Source organism: Pelodiscus sinensis, chromosome 21, assembly GCF_052426305.1.
Source record: "Pelodiscus sinensis isolate ZL-2025 chromosome 21, ASM5242630v1, whole genome shotgun sequence".
Classification (NCBI taxonomy): Eukaryota; Metazoa; Chordata; order Testudines; family Trionychidae; genus Pelodiscus; species Pelodiscus sinensis.
In genome coordinates this window covers 25,909,804-25,929,402 of record NC_143072.1, presented here as the reverse complement: position 1 = coordinate 25,929,402, position 19,599 = coordinate 25,909,804, and the positions used below count along the sequence as shown (strand labels likewise).

The 19,599-nt window shown below is 45.9% G+C and overlaps 1 protein-coding gene across 1 annotated transcript in view; it reads right to left on the bottom strand.

The window, feature by feature from the left end:
• SSH2 (slingshot protein phosphatase 2) overlaps positions 1-19,599 on the bottom strand; it is a 140,401-nt gene extending 120,802 nt beyond the window's left edge. Inside the window, exon 1 of the mRNA XM_075904604.2 lies at positions 19,377-19,599. Coding sequence (XP_075760719.2) covers positions 19,377-19,439 — 63 coding nt within the window. The 5' untranslated portion in view covers positions 19,440-19,599. The remainder of the gene's footprint in view (positions 1-19,376) is intronic.

Sequence of the window (19,599 nt, the reverse complement as noted above, 5' to 3'; positions counted from 1 at the left end):
CAGCATCGTGACAGAAGTTCCTGCAGCCGCGTCTCAGCTAGATTGCCGTGTGCGCTACTGAGCCTCACTGCCCAAAAGGGAGTCAGCAGAAAGCGGGGGTTTAGAGCCAAGCAATCCGAACAGGAAGGGGCATGGAATGTAAAAGACTAGGGACTGCCAAACACTGCGAGTTCAGAGACAAGTCACATATACAAGGTTCATGGGAAAGCGGGCCAGTCTGGAGTCACTGATGGCGGCGTGCAGAGGACATCTGTGCAGGCCACAGAAGCAGCAGCCCTATGATGAATGCAAAGAATTTTGGTTCGCAAGAGAGAGGAGCTGAGCGACACTATCCGCAAAGGAATGAACTTCCAGAGCTGCTTTGCCAGGGTGCGCTCATTTCAGTCACAACTAGTCACTCCAGTTAGGCTGTCGGGTCAGATTTCAATGAAACCGTTCCCAGACTCCAGGGAAGGGAAATGGGTTTGTCATTATTACAGTTGTTTGAGCCAAGTAAGGATCCACAGTGAGGAAGCAGAGTGAGCTTTATGACAGGTTGAGAGAGACAAATGATTTGCCCTACATTTGAACACAGATATTATTTAAGTCTCGACACCAGATGGAGGAAGCGGCCAGCCCCTTTCCCATCTAGCGAGACACAGCACTGAGAGGGGAAGTGCCCCAGTGGGTCATTCCGCAAGAGAATGACAGAGCTAAGGACTACTTGGCACAGTTCACTCCCAGCACTCCTGCTCTGGCACGGCCTCCCACTGTACATTAATGGTGCAGCAGGTGGCCAAATGGGCTATTTAGGCAAGGCTGGAGCAATTCCCCGTTTTCTGGCCAGACCTAGAAACTAGGGATGTAAGAGTGTAACTGTTTAAATGGGTAACCAATAAGCCGGAGCTAGAGCTTATCGGTTATCCAAATGGTTCCAGGCCAGCTCACGGTCAGTCTCCTGGGCAGCTGGCTGCCACCCCACGGGGAGCCGACTGTGGTCCTGTGCTGGTACATGAGGAGAGCCAACGGATGTCCTGGTCTGCTTCCTCTGTATGCTGCTGACTCCTGGGAAGCCAGCATGTAACCACTAACATTTTTAGCAGCTACACTGTTACAACAACAACAACTATTTTTAACATCCCTACTAGAAATGCAACAGGAGTCCAGAACAACTGGACACACATTTGGGCTTCGAAGTCTTTCAAAAACTCCAGCTAGAACCGGGCCAAGGCCCATCTTGTAAAATAAATTGACGTACAAGTGACCACGAAATCAAGTTTCACAACACTTTGTTAAAGCAGCACACAGAAGTGAGGTTGAATGAACTCACTTCTGGAGGCCATTCAACGACTGCTTCTGGGTCTGATGTCAGTGTCACATGCTTGGAGGGAACAGTCTGCAGCTGGATATTTTAAATGTTCTCTATTAATGAAGAGAACAGACGAGCCACTTGATCATTTCAACACGACTGGCTAATGAATTGCCATGTTGGGTCTGGCAACTGCTACTTGGACCTAAAAGCTGGTATTTCCATGATGAAGTTTGGCCACTTAAAAACGTTTTACTTTAAGCTATGAGAATAGTTCTCAAGACAGACAGACACAGCCTTATCAGGGTATCCATTTCACTACCACTGTGCTTTACTTTTTCCTAGCTTCTTATAAACAAATTTTCCTGTTTGTGGATTGCCCTCCAGCTGACAGAGGGAGTGAAAACTTAGCTCAGCAATTGTGCCGAGAGCTATTAGTGTCCAGAGTGCTAGAGAACAAGCACTTACTAAGGTAACACAACCACATCATTGGAGTAACTTAAAAAACAACATTCTTTAAAGTGCTACCAGACTAACAAAACATGTAGATGGCATGTGTACAGACTAACCACCTGTACAGACTAACTCGGCTACCCCCTGAAGCGTCTCATCATTGGAGTAGCTGGCCCTGCAGTGAAAGGCACTCTTCCAGATGCCAAGTCTTTATTTCCTTTTTTAACAGAACAGCAGCATCCCACCGAAGTTCAGTCCTGAGTGTTTGCTCAGTTATCACCAGGCAGGTGAGTTTGTGTACAGCACGCACACTGAAATATTTCTAGATGTGTCTGTAAGAACAGACAAAGCCAGGAAATTACCGGGATGGAGAGCAAAGCAGAGACATTCAGGCACACTCCAGGCTGGGATGCTGAACCAAATACCGCATATCACAAAACCTACAGCACAAAGATGAAGATCCGCCCCAGAGTTTACAGACTGTTGCAGCAGGCAGACATTACTTGGTGCTAGATTCTGGCCACTGCAGGAAATCCATGCCCCTAAATGGCTGTTGCTGCACGGAGGGAAGAATGCTTCTCTCTAGCTAGCTGTGTCTGCACTGGAGCTTAGCTTGACAACACAGCACTCCGAGACGATAGTACTATGCCACTAACTGACGCCATCTCCCCAGCATTCCCCATTCTCTAGATCATGTCCTTAACCCCAATACACACTGTAAAATGTAGGCTATATAGGAGCAGTTGCACTACCAAACAGTCTACTCAAATTCCAAGAAGCTAAGCAGTTCAACTTGTATGCTCAGTAAAAGCCATCATTTACCTACCTCTGGTTCACTGTGAAAATGTCCCTTTACTTTGTTAAACACCTCAGATGCACTAATGTTTGAAGCCTCACCTAAACCAGAAGAGTGCATCCCTAATTCCAGCCCATTTTAACGCCAAAACTCCTCTGAAGCCATCATCCGTTCAAAGGTTTATTACTACTTGGCAGTTATATGCGGCCTAAACAAGCCTGTAGATTTTTTTAGAATTTTAGACTTAATGTAGCATGTACTCTCAGAGAGGTTTACAATGCAGCCTTTTGTTGTTAACTTGCTCCCAGCTGGGCTCCGGCCAGGTTGTCATCAATGACATTGTAAAGCAGATGAATGAAGTTCTTATGTGTGGTGACAAGCAGAATTCTGATACGGCACATGCATGAACTGAAAGAAGAGTTTGTTATTAATTTGTCAGGTTAATAAATATGATGATTCAGTGAATAAAAGACTTCAAGTCTAAACATCCAGAAGTAATGTTTGTAGTGCTTTAGTGGTTCAGTGCTTCCTTGAAAAATAAAAACGTACACACATACACCAAAACACAAAACACGGAATAAAAATTCTCGTGCATCGCGTCTCACTTCCAGAGCTCTTATCACACTAGCACAATGCAGAGGATGGTACAGCTCTGCCTTTCAGCCTGCCAACTCCAAACACTGGCCTGATGCAGTGGTGAAGTATTTTGTGGCTAGCCCTGACAGAAATTCTCTTCTTACCATGCAAAGCCTCCATGCTGGTTGTCACAGAACAAATATGAGAAATGATTTGCTCAAGCAAGATCATGCTACATGTTAACACAGAGCCAAAACCAGCAGCAGCCTCCGTGGGAAGCATTCCACAAGTTCCTTCCAATAACAGATGGGTAAGACGCTTAGAAATAGCTACCCCGCGTCTACACGAGCTGCCTGTTATTTCAAAATATTTTTCAAAATAACGGGTGCACTATTTCGCCTCCCCGGGAGGGATGCACAAGGGATAAGGGATGGCTTGAAATAGCATGTTATTTCGAAATTTGGTGTTGTGTAGATGCGCCAAATATCAAAATAAGCTCTCTCGAAATAGTTTTGAAATAAGATACGCCATCTGCGTAGCACAAACTGCACCTCATATTTCAAGTTTAGAATGCTGTGTAGACACACCCTGACTGAGAATCCTCCCACCTGAAACTGATGTGACTAGGCTGATGATATTTTAATAGTGAGAAGCAGACAGGTCTCGTTACTATGGCAGTGGAACGGGAGTAGGAGAACTTGTTTATGCACAGCTCTTCAGATGACTCTCTGTGTGGTGTTAGGCAAGTCACTTCCTCTCTTTGTGCCTCCTCTTTACTTTATCACTATTCTCCCTGTCTGTCTCCACTGCAGCCTCTTTGGACTAGGGTCTGTCTCGTGCTCTAGGTATATACAGCCTCTGGCATCAGGTCTCAGCATAATACAGTGCTAACAAAGTGAGTATTAGGCTACACCCACACTGTCTCTTATGCATTCTAGAATCGCATCAAGTTTACACCAGACATCTTACTATTAGATAAACTGAAGGACGCAGATTAAACACAAACGAAAACAGACACACATTTTTTGTTTTACAATGGTGTATTCTAATCTAATCCACCTAGCCACCAGGTTTTTTATTATTTGAGTATTTCCCTGCAGCAGCCAAGTTCCTGAAGCCAGTAAATTCATCTGATCTATTGCTTCAAGCCGGGCACAGATTGTTAGCGCATTAGTTTCCCCTTTCACACAGATGCTTACGGTACGTATGCACAAAAGGTAAAATATCTGAGCATGTACCGTGATCTCCGAAAAAGCTCTCAGATCATACACTGCTCCACTGAACACAGTTCTTCAAACCTACCCTGGGAAGCACACCCACAGGACTATAGAAGAACACAGTGCTTACTTCCATGCAGGACATTGACTTGTGGGAAGGAAGATTCCATTCTTGGCACAGGATAAGCAATTACAGGTCGGCTTTCACAGCTGAAATGCCTGGCATGCCTTTTGTAGGAAAGCTGTAAAGCAAGTGGCCTCCAGACCGATCTCCTCATTTTCAGAGGTCCTCTATGCACACCGCACACCACCGAAGGTGGATTTCAGAGGCAAGGAAGAGGTGTGCTAGAGGCCACCAGCATGCAGGTTTCCAAATTCTGTTACACTTTTTATTTGCATCTGGAGGAGTACAACATTGGTACCTACTTCAGTTTCCATTAGGCGACAGCAATCAGCAATACTGTCTGTGCCGTCCTCATATGACCCTTATTTATTCACTGGGAATGAGCTGGAAGACTCAGACAGGAGAAAAAACTTGCTCATTGGCCCTTAAACTGGATCACAGCAATGCTAATTTCTCAGATTTCTTTCCAAGTGGAAGACTGACAATAAATACATATGGTTTCTTTCCTCAACATTAGCCTCCCTCAAATCCCGTGCGCGCAGAATGCTTTTACAATCTTATCCTAAATGCAAGCTGGACAGCTCCGCCATTCTTTAAATTCCAAAGAATTTCATTTTAGTCATAGAATCATAGAATAATAGAATAATAGGACTGGAAGGGACCTCAAGAGGTCATCGAGTCCAGCCCCCCGCCCTCAAGGCAGGACCAAGCTCCACCTACACCATCCCTGACAGATGTCTATCTAACCTGTTCTTAAATATCTCCAGAGATATAGTCCAGAGATAGTCTCCAGATATAGTCATGTGCCACTATAGTATTAAAACACGTTTTCATGGAATGTAAAAAGAAGCTGAAAAAGAAAATGGAAGACGGGAGTCTGATTTATCAGGTAACCCAAGCTGCTTTCCGAGTGACGCTAAATAACCCGTCCCCTTGTGACCACCACACCTTTTTCAGCGAAGCCCAGCCGTGGTGAAGCAGTACTCTGAAAAAGAAAGAGACTTAACACAAGCCCTAATAAGTTATTTTTGGGGATCTGAACCAGAGTGAGTTTGTATCAGACTAATGACAAACAACACTCAGAAGCCGAAGGACTTAGTAATAATGCCATTATTTAATATCTCTGCATTTAACCAGTCACTGCTGTCTGAGCTTTCTCATTCTGCCCAGTGCTAAAGCACATCTCCAGAAGCAAGCTACAGATCAGATGCTGCCAGTGTTTGAAATCTACAATAGTCTTTGGAATCTGACCAGCATGGATAGTAGACGAGTAAGCTGCAGCCTGAGCCCGTGAAACAGTATCTAATTAAAAGACCTCTGTAACTGCAAGGTTTTCAGAGACATCTCACATTGGCCCACTGCCCCTACCCCACTTCCGTGGGCGTCATTTCCAGCTGTGCTTGCCTAGCACCTTTGAAAATCATGCCCAAGCTTATTATTGCTGGCATAACAAGTCTGCCACCTACTCTAAATGGGTCAATACTAGAAGCAGCTGCATGGATGGAGCAAACTCAGAGAGACTGGTGCCTTAGGTGAGCTTGGGAAGTTCGATATTTTAAGATAGCTCTGTAATGGGACTAAGAGGAAAACAGATTCTTGCCAGTGAAAGGGGAGACATACATAGACATAAGCTAGTTAAAGTTTTAAGGTGCTCAAGTACCACAAGTGTAAGAGCAAATGTCTAAAAGGCACAAGGAAGGAGTTTTATAAAGAACACTTGATTGAATAGATGACATTTACAATACTAGTAAGTGAATTTATGGGACCAAAAGAGACTGAATGTTTAGCTACACTGAAACAACTGGGAAATGCCTCAAGTATAAAATAAAAACCATGGAACCAAAGCCATCCTAATCTATACTTTATTCAATAAGGCCAACTGTAATAGGCGCTCCAACTAAATGTATCCTCCAAATTATTTAAAAAAAAAAAAAGACGAAAAAAATGCACTTCAGCTAAACAAAGTAAAACAGGCAGTTGAAAGCAAAACCAGCTTATTTTAAAAACTGAAAAACAAATCTTACTGAAGAAAACTAAAAGAAACAAACTCTTTGAAGTCAAATACAAATAGCCAGGCCAAAAAAGAATTTGAACAGCTACTAACAAAAGACACAAAACCGGAACAGGTTTTTTTTTTAATGTTTATCAGAAGCAAGATGCCTGCCAAACAGTCAGTCAGAGGGGCCACGAGTCAAATAAGGTGATAGAAGAGTTCAAAAGGAAGACAGGGTGGTTACAGAGAAGATAAATGAATTCTCTGCACCAGTCTTCACTGGAGAGGATACGGGGGAGATTCCCATACTGGAGCCAGTCCTTTTAGGTAACAAATCCGAGGAACTGTCCCAGCTTGAGGTGTCTGAGGATGTTTTGGAACAAATTAAACAAAGTCACCAGGACCAGATGCTAGCCAAAGGAACTCGGATATGAAATTGCAGAGCTACTAACTGTGGTATGTAACCTATAGCTTAAATCTGCCTCTGTACCAGACATTGAGAGAGAGAGAGAGAGAGACAGACAGACAGACAGACAGACAGACACACACACACACACACACACTTTTTAAAAAGGCTCCAGAGAAGACTCTTGTCATCACAGGCCAGTAAACCATACACTTTGGTGGCAGACATATTGGTTGAAACTGGCATACATAAGAACATAAGAATGGCCATACTGCATCAGACCAAAGGTCCATCAAGCTCAGTAGCCTGTCATCTGACAGTGGCCTATGCCAGATGACCCAGAGGGAGGGAACACAACAGGGAATCATCACAGGCTTCCTCTCCTGTTGTCCATTTTTCCAGCCTCTGACAAACAGAGGCTAGGGATACCATTCCTTCCCATCCCAGATAATAAGTATCGATGACCCTAACGTCCATGAATGTATCTAGGTCTTTTTTGAACCCTGTTAAAGTCCTGGCCTTCACAACATCCTCTGGCAAGGAGTTCCACGGGTTGTGCATTGAGTAAAGAAAAACTTCCTTTTGTTTGTTTTAAACCTGCTGCCTATTCATTTCATTTGGTGGGAATAAGTAAATAACTTTTCCTTGTTCACTTTTTCCACACCAGCCATGATTTTATAGACCTCTATCATATCCCCCCTTAGTCTCCGCTTTTCTAAGCTGAAAAGTCCAAGTCTTTTTAATCTCTTTTCTCATGGGACCTGTTCCAAACCCCTGATCTGTTGGGGGAAGAGTCAACCCAGCTTTGGTAAAGGGAAATCATACTTCACCATCGGGTAGAATTCTTTCGGGGGGGGGGGGGTCAAACAACAATGTAGATGAGTTGATCCAGTGTACTTGGATATTCAGAAAGCCTTTGACAAACCGGGATATTAACGGTACCCAGGAAGCAGCCCCCAGCCTGTGCCCACTGCAGGCAGAGTGCTGCTCCAGCCCACACAGGTTGAGAACCGGCAGCCCGGCGTGGGGCTGGAAGCAGCAGTGGCTCCAGGCATGAGCAGGGCTGCCAACTCTGCCAGCCTTGTGTGGGGTTGTCAGCTATGCTGGTCCATGCAGGCTGGGAGCAGCCGGGCTGAAACAGCCTCTGTCCACAGCTTAGGGGGGCCGCTCCAGCCCAAGCAGGCTGGACAGGGTCCCCCCCACCGACCCGTCCTTGTTTAAACCACCCATCCTTGGTTAAAATTAACATTTGACCGGTTAACTAATGGAACAGGATTTTACTGACCTACTGACAAGGTCCCTCCTCAAAGCCTCTTGAGCAAACTCGGCAGTCATGGGATAAGACGATCATTAACTAGTTAACAGGAAATGAAGTGTATGAATAAATGGTCAGTTCTCTACATGGAGAGAGGTAACTAATGGGATTCCCCCAAATGCTGCATGAGACTTGTGCTGGTCAATGTATTCATAAAGGATCTGGAAAAGGGGGGTAAAGAAGGGAGGTGGCAAAATTTGCAAATCATATGAAATTACTTAGGACAGTTAAGTCCAAAACAGACTGAAAAGTTATAAAGGGATCTCAGAAAACTGGGTGACTGGCCAACAAAATGACAGACTGAATTCAAGGGTGATAGATGCAGTTGGGTGCTACCAGAAGCTTGCAGGAGGCTAGCTCAGCTTCCCCAGCAGGAGAAAAGACAACTTCTCTGAAGTAGTCCCTGGGCATTTTAGCTGTCCTGCAGCAGGTCTGCTGCAGTAATGGGAAGCAGAAAGTTAGTCCAAAGACCACACAGCAACTGCTGGGCTTAGTCTGCTGCTTTCTGGACCCAGGGTGCAGTTCCGAATACAGCTTCCTCCAGAGCAGCCCTCCCAGTTTCTGTTCTGTGTGGGGAAAGAGCTGGCAGCCTCCAGAGCCAGCTTAAAAAAGTCTAATCCAGTCTCGGTACTTTACATTGTGGTAATCCCCAATGTTGTGTTAAGAAATGGAATTACAGAACCGTAAGTGTATAAGAATAGACAGGACCCAAATAACTAATTCCACCCACTGGGGGACTGAGCACCTTCAATGAAGCCATGCTGACAACTCCAGCGTGGTATTTCGGACAAAGCCAGCTTTGCCCAATTTTTTGGTGGTGTTTAAGATCACCTAGCTCTATAGTTTTGCTGCCCTCATCTTTTCCGTTTAGGATTTAGACAATAGGTGGAACTAAGCACATAACGAATACCCTGGACCCCCAACAAGACTTGGCCTCTCCAACAAGACGTTTTGGCTACGGCCGCTGGCCACCCCTAGCAGTTTGTGAAGCGGTACAATAGCCTATCCGTAAGGGAAAAGAGGAGTCGCAGGGAGTAACATTTCCTTGTTCCACTGTAGAAAGTCCTCTCATCAAAACAAATTAAACCAAAACATACTCCACCCTGCTGAAGAGCCAAATTTCTGGGGAGTGCATTAGCATCTGAGAAGTTGAACAGCGCAGTCTTCCGCATTCTACTAACTGCAGCCTAGTCAGACTGCCAGCTAGAAGGGAGAACTGTCCAAGTAGCCAGACTGAGTGATCCGGTTCAAGTAACACGATAAAACCACAGCAGGCTTCCTCACTCTGGCCAAGCAAACTCAAGAGGAACAAAATAAACAAAAAAGGGGAAGCTCAGTTAGAATACAGCTAGCCTGAGTTACGTGGTTTTGTATGTCGTGTAGAAGATGAATAAAGGTCAATTGAAAGGTAAACTGCACTAGTGGAAGTTTTATTTTGCACAGAAGGAGACCTGTATATGGAAGGGCCTTGTTTAACTGCTAGGACCCATACTACTTTGGGGAAAAGGAGGTTGCATTTCTCTTTCGTATCACTACCCAACATTACAAGACAACCTAGAAGAGTTAATATAGCCCAGCCTTTCATCGAGCTGCTGCTTGCTTAGCCACTGAAGGAAGCCCCTATGCCAGTGTTTCCCAATTTTATTTGGCCACTGAACCCTTTTAAACTTGAAAGAATTTTGCAGAACCCTTAATTACAGTCTTATATATGGATCTGAAAAAGTTGACCACAAATAAGTAAGGATAATAATAAACAAATGCTAAACAAGGTCATGAGATCGACATTTAGTTTAATTACACATATTTAAAAACAAAAATCTCACATTTTTTTTGAGTCATAAAATGTTGTATTGAAATTCTCGCTGAACCCTTTAGTTTCTCTTCGCGGAACCCCTGTGTTCCACGGAACACCACTTGGGAAACGCTGCCCACTACTATTTATTTCACAGACGAGCTAGATCTGTCTATTTTAGGTGTTTCCCTGATTGTCTATTCTTGAAGCTAGCCCCTGTATCTAGGCTACACCCGACTGGGGTGAGGTTTACACACAGCTTGGGACTGTCCAGTCAGTCATGTTTTAGTGATGAGCTGCTCTCTTTCAGCCTGCCGCCACAGCTGCCTTTCAGGGGCTTTGGAAATGCTATGGTGAAAAGGTGGGATTTACGGTGGCTCTACTGCCACTGCCTGAAGTCTGCGCTCCTGTTAAGAGAGTGCCCCCAGCCAGAGACCCCTTCAGAGCAGGACTGCGAACTTGAAGGGGAGACGCATCAGGCTGTGGCTCCAGATTCCACGACTGCTGCAAAGCTTCTCCAAAAGAACGGCTTGGCCTAGTCCAGCCAGGCATTAGTGTAACCCAGAGACCACTGAAATCAAGGGAGAGTGAAGGGTGCTCTACAGCCTGAGTGGAGAGTCAGCTGGCTTTTAGCTCATGTGGTAGAGGCACATGGGTTTAGCTCCTAAGCTCACACGTTCAAGCCCAGCTGCCCACAACCTGCCTCTGTCAGTGTTACAAGCTAGCATTTAGCGGAGGCATTTCTTATTTCTACTGAAACATACCGTAAGATGGGGTAGATTAATTACGTGATTGCATGGTGTGCAGTAGTTAACAGAAGTAGATTTCTTCTGGTGGCAGGCTGCTAGTCCTGAAAGGAGCTTACGTGTTATAGTGTATCAAGCCTATTACCATAGCAGTGCTAACTGAGATCGCCAACGTTTGTGGACATTATACAGGTTGAATCTCGCCAGTCCAGCACCCTCAGGACCTGAGCAGTGCCAAACCAAAGAATTTGCTGAACTGCGGGAGGTCCATATTGTCTAGCAGCGTTACCAGACCTTCCACTGCTTCCTGGGCTCTGAGAAGACATTTAGGGGTACATTAGAGCTAAAAAGCAGCACAGAACACTGAGAGCCAGCACTGAGGCTGTAAACAAACTTTATGGGACTGCAGGAAACTCGACCTCACCCATGATAAGTGGACATCCAGCTAACTCAAATCATGCCAGACCACGGATGATGCCAGACCAGAGAGGTTCAAGCTGTATAATGTAAAACAAAGTGCATCATTCTACTTCAGAGAGAACTCCAGGAATACGGTGCCCTGTTCATAATTTCCAACCAGCTATAAATATTCTGCGGTTGTTCAATCCAGTCCCAAATTCTATCCTGGCTTTGTCTACTTTGACAGATAACACACCCACAGTCCAGCCTCTCTACAAGTGTAAGGAATAGATAAGACCAACGAGGTAAGAGAAGGTTTTTAATTGTAATGACAGTTTGTTGCAATGACAGCAAAGCCTGGCCATATTTTTGCTGAGAAAATGTTATTGGGGAAAAACCCAGCATGAATGTCCTCAGACAGACCAAGCACAATGCAGACATGCAGAGACAGAATTTAGACGTTTTTGTTCCTCTAATGGAGAAATATTTAGCACTCGACATGCAGCGAGATAGTGAAAACCCTTAACTCCCACCAGTAAGACACTCTGACTTTTGCAGGATCAGTCCCGGGGTCACTCATGGCTAGAAGGGTACCACAACATCTGTTATGTGGAGAAAGGATCTCCCACCTATAGGGCACATGGTAACTTCCTTTCATGTAAAGAGGAAGGGAGCAGCAAATGTTACTTCATTCCGCAACTGGTCCTGTATGTGGTTCTCAAAACTCAGCTGTGAACTGAGCCCTAAAAATATGACTTTTGCCAAATCTTTTTGCAGTTTCCTGCGATGTCTGTCTTTGAAGAAGAGAAGGAGGTGAAAGACGGCCACATTGTGTTAGAGATCCAGTACGAAGCCAAATTATCAGTGTGGCAGTTCATTTGTCAACTGCACTACCCAGCAAAAAGTCAAGGGCAGACTGGTCCAGCACAGACGTTCCCCAACACCCTATTTCTACCAGGCTGGAGGTTAAGCAGACCTCGTCCCCAACTCCCCCTCTCAGGCCGTGTCCCAGCACTGTGGCTCCTTTTTCCCTTGTTATTTTCTGACCTCCTTGTTCAGGGGGCAAGGGAAGAAACGAGGGAAATAGGAATAGGCTCTTGTTTTGGGCTCCACTTGCTGAGCTCTACTCCGCAGAAGGCTTCATGCTGCTAGGGGTTGGGATAGCTCCAGACAGCGCCGCGGAGCTAGCTGCATTGGCCCGTACAACTAAGGAGTAACCGGAGTTTGCTGACTGCTGCCTAAAGCAGCAGCACCGTGCATGTTGCTACTGGCCACTTTGGTACACAGCCAGAAAATGGGGGACTTTACAGAGTCCACAGCATTTTGGGGAGGAGGCTTGGGGGAAGAGGTGGGACAGGAGGGTTGTCCCAGCCTTCCCCCAAGCTAGGGGTGGCATGGGGAGGAGTCAGGTGCAGGGGGAGGGTGGTTACATAGCCAGTACCCCCTCGTGTCTGTCCTGAGCAGTCGCCCCTGGGCTGTCAGAAGGGGGTCATGGTGCAAGGAAGTTTGAGAAACCCTGCTCTGAAGACAAGAGCAACTTTCATGGCTGTCACCCAGGCCAGAGCCACTCAGTGCAGGACTTTCATGTCCAGCACTACTCCACAGCCACCTCTCGCGAGTGCTGCGCTCTCCTGAAAGCGGGAAGGGGCGGAAAGGAGAAGTCTGCAGCACCAGGAGGATGTGGTTTGTTGTGACTGAAGAAGGAGCCAGTCACAGCTGCAGGCAGAGATCAGCCCCAGGGTTACTTTTTGCTAGTTTCCAAAACAAACAAGTGCTGCAGGTGAAAGCCTGACAAATGCAAAAGGCGGTTAAGCCATACTGGACACTGCAAGAACTAGGGATGTAAAATCCCATTTAATCAATCAGTTAAATGGAGGGGGAGGGGATAAGGAAGCCACGTAGCAGGCTGCTCCAGCCCCTACGATTAACCATAACCGGTAAGTCTCACCTGTCAGGAGCGAGGCTTATGGGATAACCATTCGCATCCGGAGCAGGAAAACTTATCTGCCCCCTGCCTAACTACGCTGGCCACTGCAGAGAAGAGCATCTCAAGATCCACAGGGAACGTTAGCGCCTGGTACACAAGTCAAAGCGTCTCGTCTTGGGCAGCAGGCTAAAAGCCAGTGTCAGATATTTTAAAAGGAAACAAGCCTCAACCCTTCTATTACGCAGCAAAACATGAGGCCGGGGACTGAGGCCCCCAGCATCTCCTAGATCTGGAACGTGAACGAAAAATGCAAAAGCCTGATCCACAACCACCTTTCTATGCCACCACCAGAGTCCTGCTCTGCTTGCCAGACGCCATGGTGTGACTTGAGTCTGGCACTCACTCACTGTCTCTCAAAGATTTTGTTTGAAAGAGCCATGGACACGTCAGAAAGATCTCAGAACGGCCACCTTCTCTTCTGTCCCGCAAGTGGCCTCACTCCATTTGGAGGTACCCGGGAGATTTCTAGGAGGGGCCTATGCTAAATAAGGAGAAAACCACATGACTATTAGCCCATCTTATTAAAAGCTGGTGATGGCTCACGTCATTGATTAATGCAACCCAGCGATAGACTGCTGCTTGGCTAAATACTGCAGAGGAGAGAAAAGATTTTTAAGAGGTAATAATAAAAGTGGCCAGTTTAGAGAGTTGTTTGCGGTGTTGTTAAAACCACTTTGGGCTAAGAGGTCAGTCAACCTTTTGCCTAGCAATTGTTTTATTATTATATATGTATATTGTGTAAATATTATTGTGAAGATACTACTAATGCAGGCCCTGAAAGCACTATTAAAAAAACAGGGAAAGGATGTAGTTAGTTCCTTAAACTAGTGAGGAAACCATGTTCTACCAGCAAGGAACTTAGAGAAAAAAAATGACACAGGTTCCTATACATATTTACAAGGTTCTGCTTCCCATTTTAGCTAACCTCCTGGGATCGAGAGGGAAGCTGACTAGCTTAAGACTTTGTTTGTTTTAAGTTATGAAATTTATAACAATGAACACAGCATCTCCTCTTTCTGGGTCAGTTGCTTTTGCTACCCTTAAGGAAACAAGACGCTCTCTTGCTGGAAAGGAGTCAGGGCCTGATTGCCTGCCCAGACTCTTCACTCTGGCCCAGAAGGGGTCAGGCTGGATTATTTTGCTTTTTGCTTGTGGAGCTGTCCTTCCTGCAAGCCAGTGAGAAGAGACAGTTCTAGAATAATCGGTTCAGAAGAGGGCAGCGTCCTGCAACATCAGAGCTGCTTTCCTTTGTTCACCGCTTGTCAACGGGGATCCTATACTAAGCTGTTCAATAAGGACATTGCTAATATCTTCTGGTGTCAAACTGTAAATCTCACGCAGAAACTTTTACACTGGGGATATAGGATATCAGCGATGTTCTGGTTACCCCATCAAACACTCCTCCCTCCCCTGACTTCTGCTCTGCAAGACTTCAACAAGTTTTCCCTTTAACATTTTAGGTTAGTGCATATTGAGATGGAAGCTGCAGGACTGAGAAGACCACCATGGATGTGGGGCATACTAAACAACTGGGCACACTGATCAGGGCAGATTTGAAGTCTAATTTACTGGGCTTTACATTTTCACCTTATGCATCACAACTTCAGACCAACTTGACACATCTCCTCAGAAAATTGTACCTCCACCCCAAAAAAGCAGATATCCATAAAGTATCAGAGATTAGTGCAAGCCCAAGTCCTGGAACTTGTAGAGAACAGCAGAAGACTCTTGGCATGAAGACAGCAGGTTCAATGCCTCAGCATCTCTCCTGAGACAACAGCACTTAGTATGAAATGGAGAAGGGTGACAATCTGGTTCCTGTTCAGACAGGAAGGAGGCTATTCTGAATTTAGTAATGGTGCCTACACCCTATACTCACAGGTACATTTGAAATGCTTACCATTCACTAACCATCAAGGACCAAATCTTCGTGTGTGGTAATAGAGAATTTATGGAAGTAACAGATATGATTCAATTAGGACGCAAGGTTGGTCTGGGTTTTTCTGACCGATCCATTTCTGTGCTAAACAGGAGAAAGCAGGAAAACTAGGAGATGGATTCCAAGAAGTCTCATTTAGCACTTAACTATCAGCAAAAGTCAATTTGCTGTGGACATATACTGCATAGACACATAGCATCTGGAGAAGAGCTGTCCTGTTTTCAACACTCCTTCACGACAGCCTTTGCTATGCGAGCTTTCAGCTCTTTGGCCTATAGCTGGAAGTCTCAGAAAGCCCGGGCTGAGCCACTATCACAACTCCTGAAGACACAGAGTGGGGGAGAGGAACCATACGCATGCAACCAATTCACAGATTTCTCTTAGTCTTAGCTTAGCCGGAGAGTAGAGGAGCCAGTGAATTGCGTGAGAACTCGCTCCACCTTTACCAAACCCTGAAGAAACCTCCAGCTCTAATCTTTATTACGTCTTGGAACAAGGCTCGATTCAGCCTTGGCAATCTGCAAGGCATCTACTGGTGTTTTTGGGAACAGACCAGAGGCAAGGCTGTGCACGACATACAGCAAAGCAGAAGGTGGCAGTGCGTTCTCTGGCATTGTCCAAATGCAGACAGCAGGTTTCCATAGAGCCGGCTGGAACTGCTGGCAATACCAGGTCAGCTGATGTAAGTTAACATACTATTCCACTGACACAAGGCTATGGTGTGGGGAAGCAAGGGAAGGGAGAAGAACCTTGCAAGGGAAGGTTCCGAGGATCCTCTTTGAGAAGACAGTCACAGCAAGGGGACCAGGGAAGGGAAGACACCCAGGACCTGCAGCCACCACACCTCCCTTACAAGGTAGGTGTGCTACACCAGGGATGGGAAAGGTCAACCAGTAAGCATCACCTTTAATGGAAATCTTCAAAGTTCAAATCCTCCAGCTCGTAAACACAGGCTGCCATGTTGATGAAGGTATCTCACAATAACTACGTGCTCCATCTTGATCAAGTCTTCCCTGAACCCATACTCTGTACATAAGACAATTCTGATAATTTCAGCTACTGCTTCTAGTTAGTAGAAAGGATGGGACTACTTTGTAGGGGGCAGCTCAGGAAGTCTCTATTATCTGATAAAAGGCCTGCACAGTCAAAAGCCAAACTACAATCAGAAACTCAGACAACTGAGAGATCATAGTTTGTAAATAGCCAGACAAACATTCAGTATACTGCAAATCTGTAACCTGGGGCAGCCTGTGAGCCTAGGCAGACTAGGCAGTTGCCTAGGGCGCCGCCAGCTCGGGGCACCCGATGATGATGTCACGGCCATTGATGGCTGTGCAGGCGGGGGCGCTGATCGCACGTTCCGCCTGGGGCGCCAGCTGCCGCAGCCGGCCTCAGGCCACTCCTGTCTGTAACTATCTAGGCAAATCATGGAATGAAACACTCCTGTACAATGCATATAACATACATCTGTGAGGTACTCAAATTTTATGGCAATGAAGACAAAAATCTATAAATAAAACCACCCTATTTCAAAGTGATTTGAATGGTCTATTCCCCTGAATCCAGGAAGCCAATTATAATACTTCTATAGCACACAATGCAGAAATCTCCTGTGGTTCAAGGACATGGACACTGAACTATTTAAACCTCCTCTTCTTGTGTAGGGAAACTGCTCCCAAGAGAATAGCATCAAGCAATTTACAAGGGGCTCTGTCCTCAAAGGCCGTTGGTGATCTGGAAATAGATTTAGTTTCCCCATGTAGTCACCAGTTGAGGCACACACAAGTGGAACACTTTCTCCTTACTCCCAGTTTGAGATGGCAAAGCAGCAGTTTGAGAATTTTTTTTATCAAGACACAAAAATATCAAGCTACATGTCAGACCTCTACGCTCGGGGGACGCTAGTTGCTAGTTTATGAGATTTAACGTGACCTCATCCCCATGTTACCTAGAGAAGGAACAAAAAGTTAGGGGTTACGTTTAACGCCAGTTGATATAAGATGTTGATGTCCACACAGAAAATATCTATATGTAGCAATATAAAAGTTCAACAACTTTTAGATTACTCTATTAGAACATTATAGTAGCCAGTCTTATTTATTAACTGATCCATCTGTGATCCCGCGTACGTGGAGAAAGGAACATCTTGCTACATTACAGAGGAATTTTTCCATAGAATTGCAGGCCCCAATTTAACAATAGACTCTGTGAGCTGGCTCCTGCACTTGGGTAGTACCCCACTTGGGTAGACCGCCCACACAAAGTCAGTTTCGGGATATGGACTGTAAGGAGGATTAACAAGAGGACAGGCTTGTCCGAATCACAAGTCTTGAGCATTTCATTTGGGACCATCACCTGGCATTTTTGGGCCACCTCACCAAGAAATGATTAGTCCAACCTTCTCACATATGCCAGTGGCATTGAACAAATTGATAATGCTGCTAAATACGCTAAAGGCTGTATACACAGAGCGTTCATGCATGCACTCGCCTTCCTAACTCTTCAGAGCAATCCTGACCCACAGCAAATTTTTGATAACCTAGTAGGGAAACAGGCTGGTTAGCTGTAATGAACAGGGCAGCCTTGCAGAGCACTGCTCATCATAAGTCTAAACAGAAGGAGCTATTTGAGAGTAGGCAGGGGTATTAATTGATTTTTATTAAATGCAGTCTTGTCAGCAAGATAATTCCTACCGTAAAGAGGCAGTAGGCTAACTGTTGAAGCGTTTTTACACATGGTCCAGAGAAACTTAGGTGCAACAAAGCATTGATGATTTCTCCTTGCATGGTTGTGAAAACATCATATGATGAAATAACCAAGTTAATCAATATTAATAGCAAAGTAACACAAGTGTATTTAATCTGACTTGCCAATAAGACAGGCATGTTTTAGCAAGCAGGGGATAAAAAAAAAAATGTTAATACTCTTATATCCAAAATAACATCTGAGGTGATATTATCAAATAGTTAATCCAGAATTTTGATCAAAATTGATTTTAACCAATCCAACAAGAAGTATTTTCACAGTGGTTTTTAATTTAGTGAAAACAACTGGGATTTCAACATTCCTCTGAAGCATTTACAACCTCAGCATGAGTGTGATAATACATGAGTCTTGCAAAGTAAAGCCAACTGGAAACCGAATATAAACAAAAGTGAAAGACATTAGCAGGAAACCAAATATAAACAAAGTGAAAGAGATTTAGTAGTTTTCATTGCCATCCTCAATTAACTGACATGAACAAATTATAATAATTGTAAATGGTAATTTAGATGCTTCACAATCAGCTCCCCCCCCCTTTTAAACAAAACAGGAGTTTACATATAACAGCATCCTTTTAACTACCTGCCACACTCCTTGCTTTGGGATTAATTTCAGATCTTTTTTACGACTCCTTTAACGAGAACTTTTGCTGCCACTGAGAGATTTAAAGTCTTCCTGTTTCAAACTCTGTCTCGGTTTGAAATAGCCTTTTGAAGATTACATGCAACACTCAAGAAAGTTCATGCATGGAAGATACCTAAAGGCAAGTACCAGGTTGAATCATTTTTAGAGTATAGTTCAGTAGGTGAGGAATATAACCATCAGTTATTACCATCCCAGATCCCAGTTTCCATTTAATTGATGCTTTTTCCATTTCTCTCACACCGGACAAGGAAAGCAAAGACTACCCAGTTGATTTATAGACTATTTCACTTTCTGATGTCTCTCACACATCCCCTTTACATCCTAAACTGTGCTGGGTGACAAACACTCCGGGGGGGGGGGCAGCATTTAAACCCGGGGGGGAAAAGTGTCTCCACTGAAACTGTATGTCATTGCAGACATGTGGCATCTGGAGCGAAGATATTCCATCCACAGAGCCACGTTTTGAAGACTCACTTGACCTGACCAGCTTGTTGTCAATCCCTCAAAAGCCAACAGCCAGCACGCAGAAACCCGCCGGCTCTCGAGAGCAGCAGGCCAGCAGAGAACCCCCGGCCCCGGCTAGCGCTTTGCAGCCCCACATGGTGCAGTGGGCTAGCAGTAGCCCCCCCGCACGGATTCTCATGCACGGCGATGGCACGCTTGCAATGGACAAGGGGGGCTGGCAGCGCGGTGCCGCCCAGCAGGGGTGCAAGGCTCAGGGCTGGCTCGCGCCTGCAGAATCCCGGGGGCTGCCCCTGCGCGCGCTCAACTGTCAGGCCCGGGAGAGGGGCGGTGGGGGCAGGAGGCACCGCGCGCGCATGCGTACAAGCGCCGGCCGGACCCTATGTGGCAGCCAACCGCCTTTCCTCAGCGAGCGAGCGAGCGAGCGCGCGCCGGCCGGCGGGCGGGCAGGCGGCGCCCGGCCGGGGAGACTCACCGAGGCGCAGGGGCTGGAGGTGGCGCTGGGGGTAGGCGAGCGCTGCACCGTCACCAGAGCCATCGAGGCGCGCGGGGGGGGCCCGTCCGGCCGGGGGAGGGGGTCTTACTCCATGGCGGGGCGGGCGGCGGCGGTGACCGCCGGGGGCAGCAGCTGCGCTCTCGCCAACTGCCCCTCGCCGAATGAGTGAGGCGCGGCGGGGCTGGGCCGGCCGGGCACAATA